General features: G+C 42.3%; 4 protein-coding genes across 6 annotated transcripts; 3 read left to right on the top strand and 1 right to left on the bottom strand.

Moving 5' to 3' along the window:
• The first annotated feature begins 123 nt into the window (after window positions 1-123).
• Window positions 124-1,590, top strand: si:ch211-223p8.8 (dual specificity protein phosphatase 13A family protein). The gene is made up of 4 exons (XM_062401270.1): window positions 124-379; window positions 461-675; window positions 767-1,231; window positions 1,456-1,590. The coding sequence occupies exons 1-3, from the start codon at window positions 156-158 to the stop codon at window positions 973-975; spliced, it is 648 nt and encodes a 215-aa protein (XP_062257254.1). The 5' UTR covers window positions 124-155; the 3' UTR covers window positions 976-1,231; window positions 1,456-1,590.
• Window positions 1,591-1,636: 46 nt separating this feature from the next.
• Window positions 1,637-2,828, top strand: LOC133966362 (dual specificity protein phosphatase 13A-like). The gene is made up of 3 exons (XM_062401271.1): window positions 1,637-1,845; window positions 1,941-2,158; window positions 2,239-2,828. The coding sequence occupies exons 1-3, from the start codon at window positions 1,721-1,723 to the stop codon at window positions 2,448-2,450; spliced, it is 555 nt and encodes a 184-aa protein (XP_062257255.1). The 5' UTR covers window positions 1,637-1,720; the 3' UTR covers window positions 2,451-2,828.
• Window positions 2,829-5,910: 3,082 nt separating this feature from the next.
• LOC133965800 (dual specificity phosphatase 29-like) lies at window positions 5,911-8,454 on the top strand. 2 transcript variants are annotated; one of them, XM_062400352.1, is made up of 4 exons: window positions 5,911-6,106; window positions 6,766-6,953; window positions 7,177-7,400; window positions 7,499-8,441. In XM_062400352.1, the coding sequence occupies exons 2-4, from the start codon at window positions 6,775-6,777 to the stop codon at window positions 7,723-7,725; spliced, it is 630 nt and encodes a 209-aa protein (XP_062256336.1). In that variant the 5' UTR covers window positions 5,911-6,106; window positions 6,766-6,774; the 3' UTR covers window positions 7,726-8,441. The 2 variants fall into 2 exon arrangements, with proteins under 2 accessions (XP_062256336.1, XP_062256335.1); XM_062400351.1 differs by lacking the exon at window positions 5,911-6,106 and having other exon boundaries at window positions 6,131-6,953; window positions 7,499-8,454.
• Window positions 8,455-8,628: 174 nt separating this feature from the next.
• Window positions 8,629-17,276, bottom strand: adka (adenosine kinase a). 2 transcript variants are annotated; one of them, XM_062400348.1, is made up of 11 exons: window positions 17,121-17,276; window positions 14,772-14,846; window positions 13,035-13,088; window positions 11,758-11,836; window positions 11,469-11,641; window positions 11,276-11,384; window positions 10,875-11,045; window positions 10,724-10,759; window positions 10,504-10,618; window positions 9,816-9,902; window positions 8,629-9,712 (listed from the first exon to the last, which is right to left on the bottom strand). In XM_062400348.1, exons 1-11 carry the CDS (start codon window positions 17,228-17,230, stop codon window positions 9,588-9,590), a joined length of 1,134 nt encoding a protein of 377 aa, XP_062256332.1. In that variant the 5' UTR covers window positions 17,231-17,276; the 3' UTR covers window positions 8,629-9,587. The 2 variants fall into 2 exon arrangements, with proteins under 2 accessions (XP_062256332.1, XP_062256333.1); XM_062400349.1 differs by lacking the exon at window positions 17,121-17,276 and adding an exon at window positions 16,203-16,348.
• Between the last annotated feature and the right edge of the window lie 188 nt (window positions 17,277-17,464).

Here is a 17,464-nt window from a genome sequence, read left to right as displayed (position 1 = left end):
GAGTGAGAGCCTGCAGACTGGAGTGGTCAAATTGCACCACCTGTTTGTGACCTTCACAGGAGGAATGAGGTGCTACTGAAGTAGAGGCAACAGTCATCGGTATCATTTAGCTTTTAGGGACAGGAAAGAGCAGTTTATGACCTTAAGACTTGAAAATGTCCGACAGAGAGTTGATCACAGGTGCTGCCTCAGACAGAGAATATGATACTGAGAAGTTGGACCTTGGCGAGGAAGAGGAGGAGGAGAAGTGCACATGTCTGACAGCAGAGAAGAAAGAGAAGACCCTGTCTCTCCAGGAGCTGGAGGAGGTCTTACACTCCGCTCCACGCTCCTGTCGCCATGGAGATGAGGTGTGGCCGTGCCTGTATCTGGGAGACATGTGAGCATCCTGTGGCTGATTTAAATTCACCTTATTTGTGTATGTGGATTGTTATTGATACATGAAATGTATATGTGACAGGGTCATGTCTCATGACAAGTTTGGGCTCTGGCGGCTGGGCGTCACTCACGTGTTAAACGCTGCTCATGGTAAACTGTGCTGTAAGGGCAGTGATGATTTCTATGGAACCACAGTGAAGTACCATGGAGTCCCAGCCAGCGACCTGCCGACGTTTGACCTCTCACCCTATTTCTACCCCGCGGCTGAGTTTATTCACCAGGCTTTGACATCCGGAGGTAGCAACAGATACTGTGTGTAATGTAATGATATAAGCTGGGTCCTTTGTCCTTTAAGCATCTCTTTCTTTGAGTGTTTAATGATTTCCAGGAAAGGTGTTGGTGAACTGTGCTGTGGGTGTGAGTCGCTCCGCTGCATTGGTCCTTGCCTTCCTGATGATTCATCACCACCGCAGCCTTCTGTCCGCCGTACGCTGCGTGCAAGAGAAACGCTGGATCTTCCCAAACAGAGGCTTTCTGAGACAGCTCATAATCCTGGACCGAAAACTGCAGCACACAGATATGAATGAGCCAAAATAAAACAAGGCAAGAAATCTATAAGAAAGCGGACTTGTGTTTGTGTCTCGTGAAGACGTTTCACATCTCATCCAAGAGGCCCTTTCAGTTCTAACAGACTAATGGGAGGTTTCAGGTATCAAAACTCTCTGGGTCTTCCCCTATGGTTGCGTTTCAACAGCAGGAACATTCCCCTGGAGGTGGGAACCTTTGCAGCAACTTCTTGAGTTTCAACCAGAGGAACCTGGGCCCAAATCTTTTTGGGCCAAGTGCAGGGGGGGTTAGTATTTTTTAGAATGGACATGTCTTGGAAGTAAGATTTCACGTTATCACATAGATTTGTTTTCTTTTTGTCTCCTTATTCATAAATAAAAATCAATAAATGAACTTTGCAGATGGGTTTTGGAGGAAACAGCCCTCAACAGAAAAGGTGCTCTATGGCACCAAGCTCCTCATTTGCAGCTCAACAGACTTTCTCCATTTTTCTATTCACTGTATGTGCAGCTCTCCCCTCACTCGTCCTCCTCTGACGTGACCTCAGTCTGGTCATCTGGCATCTGTGAGCAGACCGGTCAATGCAGCAGCTCCATTAAAAAACTCCCCATCCAGGCGGAGAGAACACTCTGAAACACAGGGAGCTAATTTGGGAAGCGAGCGGCATTTGAACAACCACCTGCTCGCGTCTCTCACCGAGCTGCGGACTCTGGTGTCGGAGCTGGGACAGAGAACAGAGAGAGCAGCGCTGGAGTCTGTCAGAGAAGCAGGGAGAATGTCAGGGAGCCACCAGCCACAGGACCTGGTGCCCATTAAAGAACTGGAGCTCACTTTGGATTCCTGCACTCTGGAGCTCACTGCAGTGGATGAAGTGTGGCCCAACCTGTACATAGGAAATGTGTGAGTGTCTAATGTTTGAAGGAGGGGCGACATTGCTCATAGACAGAGTGTTGCATTGAGAGGCATTTGTCTGTGTCGGCCTCTTTGTTTTCCAGGGCGGTGGCACAGAACAGAAAGACGTTACATAAGCTGGGCATCACTCATGTCCTGAACGCCGCACACTACAAGCAGGGCAGCATCGGCGACCAGAGTTTTTACGGGAACGCCTGTGTTTACTTTGGTATCCCGGCTGAGGATTCAGAGCAGTTTGACCTCAGTCAGCACTTCAGACCTGCGGCTGACTTCATTCATAAAGCCCTGAAGAGCAAAGATGGTAAAGTACAAGAATGTGACACCCACACTGTCCCATCAAACACTTCCGTCCTGTATCTCATTCTGCGTCCTGCTTTACAGGGAAAGTGCTGGTGCACTGCATCATGGGAGTGAGTCGATCGGCCTCTTTGGTCCTGGTGTACTTGATGTTGCGGCAGCGTCTCCCTCTGAGAGATGCTCTGAGGCAAGTCGTCCAAAAAAGAGCCATTTACCCCAATCGCAACTTCCTGTCCCTGCTCCTCAAGCTGGACGATCAGCTGACGTTCAAACGAAGGTTGTGTCCTCTTCTCTGACGTCCGTCTTTCTCGTAGCATGAGTCGCCTCAGGGCTCCATTCCACCCCATGTTAATTGGTGCTGGCAGTGTTTGTAAACAACGATTTGTTACCACAGTGAGAATTATGTTGACAGTGGTGTGTGGTGATATTGAAATTCCATATTTTTATTTTCCCTGCTCTTTTCTCCAAGTTTTACTTCTAGCTACAGCAGCAATGATGATTATGTGTTTTTACATGTTGTAAATACTGAGGTACAGATTTGTTGTTCATTTTCAAACTGTGTTCAAATGTTTTCTCTCAGCGTTTTCTGTCCATACAGACACCAACATGTCCACAAGCTTTGTAAATACATCTTTACGATTGTTGTCAATCTCCATTAAAGACATTTTCCGATATTTCATTTGGTTTCTATGGGGATAAAATGACTAACAAAGAACTTCCTTACATCTGTTTAATTCTTTGCACATTACACTTTTACAGAAAAGGGTTCCTTGATTACGCCCCTTGTTATTCCTCCTTGATCTCTTAAAACAATTCGTTTTTCATTTCAGTCAAATCATTTTGGATGAACAAGAACAAGTTTGCTGATGGAAAACTCTTTCCCCTGTTTTCATGTAATCAGCTGTCGCCTTATAAACCTGACAAAAACAAGCAGTGGATTGATATTTTACAGTAAAAGTTTTCAAAAGAGAGACCATTTATGACATGGTGAACAACATAATCTTTCTAAAAGGATTTGAGTTTGGAATCAATGTTCGTCTCTCATCATTCACTAAAACATACATTTGCACAGCCAATATTTGTGCAAAGCTTATGTTCAGTATCTTACTGAGGCTCTTACATTCTTCCCTTTATAGTTGCCTCAGGCATTTCCATTACCGCATGGAGCAATGTTGTATAGACAAAACTGAGGAAGCTGTGGGGTTCACATGTTCCTTAAGTGTTCATGCAGTTTGCATTGATTTGCAATCACAGGTGCAATTACTTTGTTTTGCTTGTCGTTGTAACCTGTTTGATTTAAAAAAAAAGGGTTCACAAAATCAAACAATACAATTATTGTAAAATGCTACAATTTTGCTTGATTTTTTTCACATTCATTCATGGATCTTGATGGAAAAAAATCTGGCAATGTCTAAGAAACTGATATTTATAAGTGTGTGCAGATCAAAATAAAAAATCTGGATCTAGTGACTTTTAATGCGATTTCCTAATGGGAGTGTTGGGCCTTGATATGCACAAAATGAATTCAAACTCATAACTAAAGAAGTAAATAAAGTAAAGTAAATACATCACTGTAGCTATCATGTATCTCAAGCAGAAATGTGCCTTTTGCATTTGCATTTTTTAGTTCAAGGTAAATAATTCAGTATTTTGATCCCACATGCTGTGCTTAATGTCAAGGCTTTGATCATATTTCTGAAAGGAAATATGATCAAAGCAGTCATTATATGGCTCCTGCATGAGGACTAACAGAGACACACAAAGTGGAGTATTAAATAACGGTCTGTGGTCATTATGGAAACTCAGCAAGTGAGCTCAGGTTGACGGGATGATGCCACATTGTTGTACAGAAGACAAAGACTTCAGACATGTGGTCAAAACGGATTAGATGTGTTAAGAAGCGCCTGATTACAGTCTGTGGGATGTGTTGTAACTGATAAGTGTATATGAATCCACAGTTATAAAAGGAAACAGGCTATGGTCGCATGTGTGTGTGGGAAGGATAAGATCAGGATGTCACCGCTGCCTTTACATTTTTTCTAAATATGGATTCTATGCTTTATGATTTGGCTAAAAAAATTGCATAATTTTATAAATGTTTATAGACTACATTTCATATACTGACAGTTTAAAAACAGGCCTGTGTGTGTGTGTGTGTCTGTGTGTGTTGTATGTGCCAGTATGTCTCTGAGGGATCAACCATATGCACCTCCTTCTGTTTCGGAGCCACACAGAGACATCTGCCCCAACCCAGGCTTCCTGCGGCAGCTCCACAGCCTTGACATGAGCCTGGAAAGCCACACAAAACCATAGACATCAGCATGTATACACATATACACATCTTTATTGCTACAGAGGTAATTTAAGCCAGGCGGAGGAAACACCATCACTGACAGAGCTGAGGCAAATCCTCTGGTCGAACAGGAAGCCGTGACACCTGACAATCAAGTCTAGCCGAACCTTTACGCAGGAGACGGGTGAGTAGGAAAATCACATCCAGAAACTTTAGGTCTGTGGCGCGAGAAAAAACGTACTGCACGCTGCAGTAGGTCGACACAGGATCAACACAGGTCAGCAGTTTTACATTGACCTCGGGTTGGAGGACCATGGTGTCAAAGCCGCAGACCATCCGGAGTCTGACCTACAACCTTTCTTCAGGCCGGCTGCACAGTTCATAGACAGCGCTCTCAAGAAAAATGGTCAGTCTGTAAACATGACAATAGGAGCCAAAAGGAAAATTAGGAAATTAAAATTACACAAACTATGATATATGATCAGAAAAATAAGAAGGAATAGGAAATATCAATGTTGACACTGTTATTTATTAACAGGAATCAAAATAAGTTAATTCATCACTTCCTTCACTCTTTTCCATTCTAAACACATGATCTCTTTTTTATCCTCTCTGCTACATCATCTACTCTCGTAATAATTATTTAATGTTAATAATTTTTTTTCAATACAATAGTCTGTTGTATGTTGTATGTAAGAAAATCCTAATATTTTCCCACCTTAGACAAGTCTGCTGTAAAAAAGGCCTCTATACCAGTAGAATAAATTGAGTATAATATCATGATTATGATGGGTGTGTTGTTGATATAATCTGTAACTCATCATTTCATTACACTAACATGAACACATATTCAGCACACAATCAAGCCCATAGCTCTAACAGTGTTATTCAGCTGTGTATTGTGATCTGGCTGTTGGACGCTCCCTATGCAGCCAATTGAGATCTTAAAAAGTGTGTGTTTGTCGGGGGGATGACTCTGACCTGATCTTGAAACCGATTTATTGGAACTCATAAAAAATGTAATAACAAAACTCAATTGACAAATAAAATGTAATCCCTCTGTCTGGTAGTTTATCTCCTCGCCACAAAAGAATTGTGGGAATACAACAACTGAATACTTTAAGTTTTGTGACTCTGGAAATAACTGATCCCCACACCTGTCCACACATTAGTGACATTCCTGTGATGACAATGATGCCACAGGCTACTCTCACTACACTTATTTTTGTTTTCTGGCATTGTGCGTCATTAATGTGTGTCTTCCTATACCATAGGGGCTGAAGGAAAGTAATCATTGTGCCATTAAAGGGATCATATCACTTTAGGAAGGTCCTGAGAAAGCATCTGTTTGTGTGTGTGCGTGATTGTGTGTGTGTGTGTGTGTGTGTGTGTCACGTTGATGAGGTCGGGTGTTGTCGCCCAGCTGCCTAAAAATATCATCTTAAACACTGAGCCCGAGACCGGTGCAGTTCCTATTCAAGATCTGTGTTTCAGTCTTCGTGCTCACGCTGCAGACACAGGTCTCGGGTTGATAAACAGTCACATGCGCGCACACATACACACACATGTCCAATGACGACAAGCGGAGGAGCTGGTTTGTGATCACACTGAAGAACAGATAAACAGTCAACAACAACTTCTAACACATACAAGAACGAGGTGAGTCATTTTTTCTTTCTATAATATTTGTATTTTTATCTGTATCAATTATCCTGACCATCTCAACAATATTTCATCTCAAACAACTCAACCTGAAAACAATGTGTGTGAAGAGTTTGAATCAAGAAGAAGAATTTAACAAGTGTCTGAAACAAGAGAGATGTAGATTGGAACTTGGACTGTCGACTTATTAGCCAATAAAGTCAAATCAAATTTAATAGAGATTTATCCATATGAAAGGGAAAGAGAGAAAGACATTTATTAGAACCGATAAATGAATAACGACAAATTGTGGGATTTGTTTATAAACTTCTCAATAAATTCAAAGTCTTGTCTCACATATGTTGTTTTGACAGGTGTTTGTGAATTTATTGCTTGGTTTTACCTTATTTATTAATGTAATTATTTATGGTGTATTGGAAGGTGTCCTTGGTTGTCTCGAAAGGCAATGTAAAAATTATTATTATTATCTATTATATAGAGTAATAATCCTAATCTTACTTCTCTTATCTGTGAAGTTTTGCATCCATAAAACCCCAAATTGTCACAAAAGCTGGACCTGGAAAATGACTGCAGCACTGTACATTGTGCTTATGCTGCATCTACAGAAGTGCAGGTGTGTGTATATTTCAAGGATGTGTGTGTTTTCCGTGCGGCAGGAGTGCGACATGTCGACCTGTGTGGTGAAGTCCAGGAGTAAAAACCCGTACACCGCGGTAAAGGTGGACCCGGACAGTGATTACTTCACACCAGGAACATTAGACCTGGAGCAACTGTTCTGGGCCGGCAGCATGGCTCAGTATGCACATGTGAACCAGGTGTGGACCAGCGTCTACATCGGGGATGAGTGAGTAAACTGTTTATTATGTTTATTAAAGTAGCCCAGATTGGACAAACCTAACACCATTTTAGTTGTTATGTCAACTGAAGGCTACCACAGGTTCTCCTTCATGTTTGGAAGGGGAGGGTGAGGTTAGGGATAATCAGCTGCAACATGAAACTTCACCACTAGTAGCACTAGATTCCACACACTGAGCCTTTAACAATGAATCTGCATTATATGGACACAGGAAAACAGCTCTGGAGCTGCCCGGCCTTAGGGATCTGGGTATCACACATGTGCTGAATGCTGCAGAGGGGAAGTTTAATAATGTGCTGACTGGTGCCGATTACTACACTGACGTGAACATCCAGTACTTTGGTGTGGAGGCCGACGACAAACCAACCTTCAACATCTCCCAGTACTTCTGCTCTGCAGTCCAGTTCATCCACGAGGCCCTCGCTCACCCAGAGAGTGAGTTCTGTAGGAAACGCTTTGAGATAACGTTTTGATAAGAAGCCTTTACTCTTCTCTGTTTGTAATCAACCTTTGCTCCTTTACTTTTGTTCCAGACAAGGTGCTGGTGCACTGTGTGATGGGTCGGAGCAGGTCGGCCACTCTGGTCTTGGCGTACCTGATGATGAAACAGAGCCTGACTGTGGTGGACGCTATTGAGCACGTGCGACAGCGGCGCTGTATCCTGCCCAACCACGGCTTCCTAAAGCAACTCAGAGCCCTGGACATCACACTACAAGAGGATAAACTCAGAGAAAAAAGACAGATGCAAGACCAAATGTAGATAATGTATATATAATAATCAATCTCAGGTATTTAAATGTTCAACAACTATTCTATCAATAAACCCAGTTTTTCATGACTATGTCAAGTTCAAATGAAATATTTTTTCACAAGGACCAAGTGTTGTTTTCTCATCATCAGCTACTGCTACTGATGCAAGATCCAGATCAGTGCATAAAGGGCCTGGCACAGATTACCACAGATGATTCAGATCTCCTGTGTTCAGCAGCCGACCTGTGATTCTGATTCTAATATGATATGAAGTGTGATATCGACCAAACTAGGGTTCACACTCACTCTCCCTTCCCTGGCTCAGCCCCATCCTCCAATGTCTTACCTCGAAAATTCATTTCAGGGAACGGATTGATTTCAGATATTAAGGTTGGGCACAGAGATAGATGACTGAGTATTTTTAAGCCAGATATAACAATGTCTGATAAGGTTGTTCAGGTGTATTTGAGCATAAAGTGAGCTCCTAAAGTCAATGATAAAGTGATTAGACTTTCGAACCAATTAAACAGAGAAAAATCCACATTACATTAGTTCTTATGCTTGTGATATTAAGAAAAAAACACGTATGTCTTTCAGATATGAGTGTCTATATTCAGAATAGTTGTATTTAAAATTCTGCATATCAGACATAACACACACTCTGGTAAATAAAGTTGGTTTAAAATACTTGGCCCAGTATCATGTTCACGTTCTTGATTCATCCTCAAACTCCTTATTCACCCTCAATCTTATTTGTACATGGGTTGCCCAACCAAAACATTAAGATCTGATGATATGAAATTTATATTTTCCAAAAATCTAACTTCAACTTCTAAAATCTGATTTGAATGAGGTTATGTTTTACGACATTGCAATCGATTTACATACATCCATAAACAACACAGACCACTGATGAAATGGGACAGGTTCATTTTAATACACAATGTATTCCTCTGAGAACATTCAGATACAACGACATGTGTCCATGCTTCAGCCCCACAAGCTGCCAGTTGCTCATTACTGGTTAAACTGCGGGCCTCAACTTATCACTACTTCAAGCTTTGTAACGTTTACATAGATTGGAATAGAAAAAAAAGGCACTCATTATTAGAAACCCGAAAAACACAAATACGTCCAAAACGCTGTTGACTGTAACTTCTGAAATCAAGGACACGCTACAGGTGACATTTAACAGTGTTAACATGGACGCAGCAGTGGGCATTAGGCTTTGACACATTTAAAAAAAAAAAGTGTGCGCTTAAAAGGAAAAACTTTTGGTTTCGTAACTGGCCTGTTATAATTAAAACAAACATTAAAGGAATAATTAATCTTACAAAATTTTAAAAAGATCACTTCTGCACAATTTCAAAACATTATCCGAAAACTCCCATGATGGTTATTCTTTATTCCTCTGTTTGTGTAGTGTGTCCTCCCACGGTGGAATCACCATTTGCCTGGATTCCGTATCCAAGAAGAAGAGAAGAAAAAACCCACTTGTGAGATGTCAACACAAGAAGTCACAGAAAAGTGCGATGGCAGTCAGTGGAAGACAATTTTGCATTTAGGTCAAAAATGTCCACATCCTGTGTTGTTATCATGACTCCTCTACGGTCATTTAAATCCCTGGAGTGGATCATGATCCTCTAGCGTTCCAAAGTGGCAGACACATGTCAGGAGACACCGAAACAACAATCGGTAAGAAATTATGTCCGGACTGATATTATGGACGGGTTGCTGATTGAAAAAAAACACAATGATTCTACGAGAATTGAGGGTTGTAATTGCATAAAAAAAACTGAGCTTATGGGTCAGACTTGTGTACAGTGAGGTAAGCACAAGGTTTCAGGCAGAAGGAAATGTTGTCTGGATGTGTCAGTTGAAATCAGGTTTTTCTGGGAAGGTGCAGCCTGCTCGTCTGATGATGACGTTGCCGGCGTAGTGTGCAGCCTTCACGCACTGATCCAGTGGTTTCTCCTGCACCAGCTCAGAAAGGAAACCTGTATGACAAAGGAAAGACTTTAACAGAAATCCACAAAAAACAAATACAGGGCCAAAGGGCAGCTTAGAAATGCATCACATGAACACACAGGAAAAACCTACCTCCTACAAATGCATCACCTGCACCATTTGTGTCAACAATGTCCTTAGGGTCAATCTTCATGACAGGGAAAGTCTCGACTTTGTCATCTGAATAGACAAAAACAATTATACATCCACAGTATAAGAGGACAAGACACTGATGCCCTGTCCACATTGATGCTGATATATTGCTAAAATAATTAGCAATTGGGCCTCTTGTCCAAAAACAGTGTGTTATGTCACGAAAGTTTAGATTTTTACAAACGCTTTCCAAAGTGTAGGTTTGTGATGTGTATCATGACATCTTATATTACTTTGTCCACTGTTACTTTGTGTAATGAGTTTGTGTCAGAAACAACAACAAAGGTTGTGGCTATACACCGGTTTATTTATATTTGGTTAGCTCTGCTAGGTCGAATTAAGTCTTCAGTCAATTTTGCATTACTGCACAAAATGACAGGCGTTTGCCTCGCCCAATATTTCTTGGACCACACAGCAGTCTTCTCAAGTATTTAGCGGATTGTTGATGTAGACTTTATCACCCCCTGCTGGTCTTGCATACTTTGGGTTCTTCTTCTTTTTTTTTTTTCAAGTGTAAGTTTATTAAAGAAAGGTTGTGTGGAGGTTTTTTGTTGTTTTTTAATCGAGGGGTTAATATCTATAGTATTGTAGACATGAGAGAAAAGAAAGTAAGAAGTGGAAATCTTACTTGAGGCCATGACAGTATCGTCCTTCCCCTGAGTCAACACTACAATCCTCTGCCTCTTTGCGTTGTCTTTGGGTAAAGCCTGGGCTTTCTTGGCAATTTCCTTAATGTCCTTGGTCTACAGACAGAGTACACATCCACAGAATGATTGGGTGATGTGCAAAATACTTTTTAAAAATACGACAACGAAGCAAATGCTTAACGAGACTGTCTGTCCACTCACCTCGAACTCTTGCGCTTTAGCAAAAGCTGCTGCTTCCTGAGAAACCAAACAAAGGAATAAATTTAGATTTTACTAAAGATGAGTAACAAACTGCGTGTATCATCAGGTCAAAGCACAACTGCACAATGCACAGCGACTTTCACTGTCTCACCGTCTCGTTGCCGAACAGCACATCAACGTAGGGCATGACCTTCATGAGGTTGTCCTTGAAGAACTCGCAGATGAAGGGCGCAGAGAGGTTCAGGCAGAACAGCTTGTTATTTTTAGACGCGTGCTCCGCCACTTTCAGGATGGACTCCAGAGAGACGGTGAGGAAGAAACCCTGGAAGGAAGGAACGACACTAGGTCAAGACTGATGTGCTTTTAAATCTTGATGGACTCTAATGAATCCTGAACAGAGCCTGCAGCCATACACTGTGGAATGCCCCTGTGGCTCCTCTGAAGGCTACACGTGGGTACAAAGGTGAAGTGATTGGACATGAGATGACCTTCAACACACCATATAATTATATTATTATAAAAACACAATATAGTTTGGAAACCTCTTCTTACAGCAATATAGTAGACTTTAGCCTTTTCCACCAGCTTCCAGTTTTCCTCCAGGTCTAGATGCTTGTCCTTCTTATAACAGTTAGCAGCAGCTAGGTTAGCAACCAGAGACCTGAGAGAAGGAAACAACAGAGGTGAGGAGTTATCGGCAGATGAGATTATGTGTAGACAAATACAAGTTATATTATTTACGCACCTATTATCTCCTGTGATGCAAGCAGCGCACGTCCCTGTGGGCTCTTCGTCTTGCTCGTAGTAATGGGCGTCGATGTGAGCCTCTTCAGCCTTCTGCTTCAGGGTCTTTCCAAAATTGTCTTTGCCGATGCAGCCAAAGAACGTGCCCACATTATGAGGTTCTTGGATCATCCACTACAGGCAACAGCTTGGATCAGTATCAATTCCGCTCACTTCCCACACTGAGTTTCCAGTATAATTTTCTGGTGACAGAACAGGAGGCTAGCTGTATTTTTGTGTTCATGACTGACCTGAGCGATCTTTATAGAGTTCTGCGTGGCTCCTCCGGCATGGTACTCGGCTTTAAAGTTTTTCACCAGCTCCTCAAACCTGCACACAGAGACAAACATTGTCATATTTTCAAAAGAGGATTTACTTCCGGCATCCATCCAACGTTTTGAATGAAAAAGCATAAGACCTCCTCCTTAAGTAGTGTAGATGTAACGTTGATCACATGTAGATTTTGTTTGCCAATTGTTTACTGTCTTTTTGAGATGCTGGTTTAATGACAAAGGCCAAGAACAAAGTTTCAAACCTGACAACACACACACTAAGTAACAACTATGGCAGGGTAAGGTTTTGAGCACTGACCAAACTGCGTCTGTTTGGCACTGAAGGCTTCGCCGGCTTCTTAAAGGAAGCTTTACAACATTTTAGGAGCCTCGCTTATTTACTTTCTTAAATGTGTAGAAAATACTAGGCACAGTCTGCAGCTGGGTGGCTTTGTTGTGTCCACCCTTGTGATGAACATGCTGATAGATATGGCTTGCCGGCCAGTAACCTCATCTGAAGTTGGACAGTGGTTTCACTTACAGTACACGCATGACTGATCACTGATTAAACTATTTGAACCATTTGGGCCTGTTACGTAAGACACTTGGGGCTCCTGAATTAGCCATGTTATGAGGTCTAAATATAGCCCTCATGTCTTCCCACACACATACATGCGTCTGTGTGGTTTGTGTGAGAGAGACCAAGCTGACTGCTGTTAGCGGTCCTGAGACTGAGCCAGATGTTGGACAAGAGGAGACAATATCTGGAAGAGGGGGAGAAAAATCCAATGGGGGAGACCGTCTATCAGTTAGTATGCATTATTTATTATAATTCATTATTCTAATACCTGCCTTTATTTTGTTTTAAACCAAGGGGAGTCAAAATACATGAGTACAATCTTTTCTCACACAGTCACACATGATTTTCTTATCATCCGCTGTTCAATGTTTGCTTTCTCTCTCTTGTCTCAGATGGACTGGGAGGTGAGAGTTTCCTGCTTTGCTATTGGCTGAGACCAGCTCTCACAACCGGATCTGCCGCGCTGCTATTGGCCTTCAAAAAAAGAACGGAGGTCAGTCGTGGGGATTTCTGGTGTGGGCCTGTTTTGACTGGCCCTCCCAAGAACGGAGTGGAGCAAACTCAATAAGGATAAAGAGATATGGCTTTTCTCCCTGTGCCAGTCTCCAAACCACATTATGAGACGTGTTAGAACTCGATGTTCTACAGGGGATGTTGCTGTGTGCAAGATACGTACAGCGCTTTATGCTTGTCCTCTGCCAGGATCTGGTCATTGGGTTTCAGCGTGTACCTGCAAATAATTAAAGGAGTTAAAAGGAATCAGAACCATGTCAAACAAATAAAACTCTGCTCATTCAAACACACACAGTAAGAGTCTGTACTGCATCACAGACGCAATGGCAGTGCTGCCAAATGCGTTGCGGACCATGCATGGAAAACGTGATTCATGACCTTTTTCAGCTATAAGAACACAAGAAAAAGTGTTGAGAGGCCCCATAAAAAAAGGCTGTTACCCCCCAACTCCACATCAATACGTTGGTCTGAAAAATTAGCAGTTTCTTTCAAGGGAAAGGTAGGCTGGGGATTAACGTGCAGCTTTAGTCCGGCTTGGTTCTAAGTGTGAGACTGAGATAGAGCTGTGCTTTGCAGGTTTATCTCTAATCCAGGGGTTTTGAGTGTGGACTCTGAGCTGGAGCCGAGAGGAACCCTTTGCCCTTGTCAAGTCAAACAGCTCGGACACACAAGAAAACTACTGATCAGACTGTGTGTCTCTGTAAAGCACCTGGGGTCCACCCGCTTGTATGAAATATGTTAATTAATTAGATAATGTAATTATCTGCCTCACCTTATGTAGGGTGGTGATGGGGATTTATTTTAGATCATTCTCTATCAGTTTAATGAATACAATAAATATGCAAAAGAGAGTATACAAACGTGTGCAATCATTTTGTGCCTCTGTTGTTTACACAAGTACATTTCTCTACAAAAAATGTATTCCTCTGTAGTGAAAGGTGTATATTATATTAATATTCTCTGTATTTCTATTTACTTAAATATTTTATTTTTCCATCTTTACTTTCACATGTTCTCTTGTCTACCTCATTATGACTATCTGCTGCTGTAACTATTTACCCCCTGGCATGGGATCGCTCAGGTTTAACTCAACTTTTCGTACATTTATAATTAAATAAAGATGTAAGCAAGTAAAAGGGGAAACTGCAGCTGCCTAACAGAACCTCCACAAACTTTGTAGGTTCCATTGACAGACTTTAAGATGTGGCTGACATGATAGGAACAGGATTATGAAAACAATACTGAACTAATTTACACCGAACCTTGGTGAGGGAATGGGATTGAAATAATGTATGATTCATGTTGAAAAAAACTATTTAAATTTAGGATCGTTCGACCTTGATAGGTGGGTAGACCAAAAAGTGCCCTTCTAGCTAGTAATGTAAACGTGGTGACAAAACAGGGAAAGGCACTAAATGTTTTCCTCAGTTTAATGCATATCACTGCTTATGTAAAGAGGCACTGTCTCCTACACTTAAGCTGTGTGTCTGCTGGACATAAAGCTCTGCTGACAGACTATTTGACATCTCTGCTGTCTCCGGAGCTCTGCTCTCTTGCATCACCATTATCTTGTATCTCCATTGATTGAATTACATCATAGAGGCTCTTTCTCTTATGGTCAGCCTCTTGCAATGGCCAATCCACTGACACCAGATGTCTTTATTTCATATTATCAGATTGTGACTGCGCTTTGTGGAGAAATAACGGCAGCATACGAAGAACATTGAAACATAAACAATCCCAATATTTGTAATGTATTGTACCAACTAGGATTAAAATATTACATTAAGCTTTGAGGAATCATCTTTGCAACTACTGGATTGTAGTTTAGGGACTAATCCAACAACAGCACTTTATTCAGGTGACAATTTTATTTCATTGCTTCAATTCTTTAACTTACTTGTCCAAGAAGTCTTTGTCCACTATGGCACAGATGTCCAGCAAAGGGTTTCCCATACCAAAGAGCGAATTAGTGCTGAAACATAAGGAGACTGAGTGTTAGAAGAAAAAACAATTGAGTACTTAATGTTGTTTACTTATATGATCTCTATACATTTGGTTATACCAGGGATGAGACAGTGATTATATTTCAATCCCATCTTTCCTGTAAATGTGGCAGAATTGACAATACAGTGACTGATGTGTTTATCGTTTATATGTTGTGTTTTTGTGCTTCACTGTTACTTTTTTGTACATTGGTCTGCGAGAAACACCATTTAGTTCAGCCGTATACTTTGTATGTGGATGAATAATAGTAGAGTTGACTTGACTGACTTAAAATCCTTGTTTCAGCTTATTGTGGGAACATAACTCATGTTTGTCCTCTCTGCGGAATGTGTTGGTTTCAGCTTTGTTTCCATGCGAATTAATTTCCATCACATGATTCATCACTTCCCGTTCACACAGAGAACAGCAGAAATAATTAATTTCTTACAGACCTAGTTCAGAAATGACACATGGTCAGATATTACAAGAGAACATTAACATGGTCGGTGGTGACATCCAGTTGGTCATGCATGTAACTGTGGTATGACATCCACAGTGAGCAAATATCAGGACAGCAGCAAGCTCTGTTTGTGCGCAGGGTGTTCCGTTCTCTTCTTTCCACAGGCAAACAACTGAGCACAAGGCTGGACAATTTTCACAAACCTGTCTTGTGACACCAAGAAATCACCATTTAAAATAAGCAAAATTGCAACATTCCCTCCACTGGTGCTCAACAAGATGAGAGGGCTACTATTGCACTCTCTGTCCCCGCATAAAAAAATTCAACAGGGACTTGTGTGTTTTTTCTTTTTTTTAAGATAATGCTTAACGATCTGAGAGTGATGCTGCGAAAGCACCGGGCCATTGTGGCAATAGCTGCATCATCTTTGTGTCTTGGTGGTGTCTTCACTTTCTCCATGCTGGTTCCACATGTCAACCCAGTCTATCTGTGTTAGTGGGGAAAACCCCAGATGTAGCAAGTCTCTGATGGCAGCCCAGGACAGATGTCACCTCCACACACCATCATGGGCGCGGAGGTTTTCCGATGTGGCCTCTCTCTGTCTACGACGCCAAGGACAAGATCTCAGGCAGCAAGAAGACGCACCATGGGAGGTGGATTGTGAAAAGATAAAAGAGACGTCGTCGTCCAGCAGGCAGGGACTCAAGTTACACTGATGAGTTTGTGTCACCGAAAAATAGAAAAAGCCTCAACCAATGTGGCCAATGCACCAACCTCTGATAGAAAACATGTGGCAATGTGCAGCCTGATAATAAAACGGTTTTCTACATCAAATCCTCACTGCCTGGATTCAAGTCAGCTCCCTGTATGTCAACGTGGTCTTACCTTGCAGCCGACATCCTGGTGTCCCTCTATGTGTGTGCACCAGCTACAAACTGACAGACCTGTTGAGCAACCTAAAACCGGTTCAGAAAGAGCTACGCTTTCAAAAAAAACTTCCCATCTTCAGCTCTGTGAGCGAGCGGTAAAATCGATTTCCCACGGCAACCGGCTCCTCCTACCAGGGACCGACCGATTGGTAGCATGAGGAGGAGGAAGACCCGGGCTGCCAGTCTCTGTTTGTTGATAGGCTCGTGTTGCAGCGTTCCCCCGAGCCCTCGATCCTCAACCGGTCGATGTCTGGAAGCTGCGCGACGGCGTGACGGGCTTGCTGATGAGCAGAGATACCGTGATGATATATAAAGAGTATTTCCAGCTGTGGGGGGTATATGGCGGACGTCGCAGGGTACTGCAACATGTTTGGATAACATGTAAACAGCATGGAAGCGCCACAGATTCCCCACCACGTGACCGCATTGTTTTTGGGGCTGGCGGCTGCAGCTGTGGTTTTGTATGGAGGGAGAGCATCAGATAAATAAAGACTCTTCCTGCACCTGTAAAACGTGAGAGGGGGGAAGCGGTTGGTGGCCCTGAGAGTGAATCGGACATTGGTCCACGCACGGACCTGAGTCGGAAGCTTGTTGCCACGGTAACGCCTATGTCCAAAGTGCCCCTGACTCCAATGTTTTACAACCTGCTAACTGTTAGCATGAAGCTAACCGCTAAGACCTCACGGCACAGCTTCCTCTCCGAGCGGTTTAACACTTTTTATGGTCAAACAAACCCGACATTTCAACCTTACTCGTTCATTTCAAACACTGCTAACTAAAGAGAGTGGAGCCATTGTTAGCATTCTCAGAGGAAACTCGCGCCCCCGCGCTTCTCCAGACACGTTTAGTTTAGTTTGTTGTTGTTTTCTATCACCTCAGTTTGGCAGAAGTCTCTTTGCTTGGAGACTCCTTCTTCTTCTCCTCCTTCTTCTTCTCCTCCTCCGAGAGTCTGGATTTCTTAGCTTTGGGTTCACCGGAGGCCATGATGAGCGAGAGTAGAGCAAACAGAGAGGAGAGCACGTTTCACCGGTAAGAGAACAGCGTGCCACTCTGGCATGGGAGGGATTGGTGCCCGGAGTGCGGGCTCGAAGGGTGAAGTATCCTTCTACCAATCAGAAATCCTACATTGATTGAGGTGAGTTAGTTAAAAGTATTTAGCTTTTCATTAGGAATAAATATTTAAAAAGAAACCCGGGCAATAAATACAAAAAAAGTCTT

This window comes from Platichthys flesus, chromosome 12 (genome assembly GCF_949316205.1).
Source record: "Platichthys flesus chromosome 12, fPlaFle2.1, whole genome shotgun sequence".
In the NCBI taxonomy this organism is placed as follows: domain Eukaryota; kingdom Metazoa; phylum Chordata; class Actinopteri; order Pleuronectiformes; family Pleuronectidae; genus Platichthys; species Platichthys flesus.
This window is presented reverse-complemented; position numbering and strand designations above follow the sequence as displayed.

What these genes read in the sequence shown, in the direction of transcription:
- si:ch211-223p8.8 (XM_062401270.1), top strand. Translation starts at nt 156, where the DNA reads ATGTCCGACAGAGAGTTGATCACAGGTGCTGCCTCAGACAGAGAATAT. An exon ending in TGCCTGTATCTGGGAGACAT is followed by an intron (nt 380 to 460) that starts GTGAGCATCCTG and finishes TATATGTGACAG; the next exon opens with GGTCATGTCTCATGACAAGT. An exon ending in CCAGGCTTTGACATCCGGAG is followed by an intron (nt 676 to 766) that starts GTAGCAACAGAT and finishes AATGATTTCCAG; the next exon opens with GAAAGGTGTTGGTGAACTGT.
- LOC133966362 (XM_062401271.1), top strand. Translation starts at nt 1,721, where the DNA reads ATGTCAGGGAGCCACCAGCCACAGGACCTGGTGCCCATTAAAGAACTG. An exon ending in AACCTGTACATAGGAAATGT is followed by an intron (nt 1,846 to 1,940) that starts GTGAGTGTCTAA and finishes TTTGTTTTCCAG; the next exon opens with GGCGGTGGCACAGAACAGAA. An exon ending in AGCCCTGAAGAGCAAAGATG is followed by an intron (nt 2,159 to 2,238) that starts GTAAAGTACAAG and finishes CCTGCTTTACAG; the next exon opens with GGAAAGTGCTGGTGCACTGC.
- LOC133965800 (XM_062400351.1), top strand. Translation starts at nt 6,673, where the DNA reads ATGACTGCAGCACTGTACATTGTGCTTATGCTGCATCTACAGAAGTGC. An exon ending in AGCGTCTACATCGGGGATGA is followed by an intron (nt 6,954 to 7,176) that starts GTGAGTAAACTG and finishes ATATGGACACAG; the next exon opens with GAAAACAGCTCTGGAGCTGC. An exon ending in GGCCCTCGCTCACCCAGAGA is followed by an intron (nt 7,401 to 7,498) that starts GTGAGTTCTGTA and finishes CTTTTGTTCCAG; the next exon opens with ACAAGGTGCTGGTGCACTGT.
- adka (XM_062400348.1), bottom strand. Translation starts at nt 17,230, where the DNA reads ATGGCCTCCGGTGAACCCAAAGCTAAGAAATCCAGACTCTCGGAGGAG. An exon ending in GACAAAGACTTCTTGGACAA is followed by an intron (nt 13,089 to 14,771) that starts GTAAGTTAAAGA and finishes AATTATTTGCAG; the next exon opens with GTACACGCTGAAACCCAATG. An exon ending in TGCTGTTCGGCAACGAGACG is followed by an intron (nt 10,760 to 10,874) that starts GTGAGACAGTGA and finishes TTGGTTTCTCAG; the next exon opens with GAAGCAGCAGCTTTTGCTAA.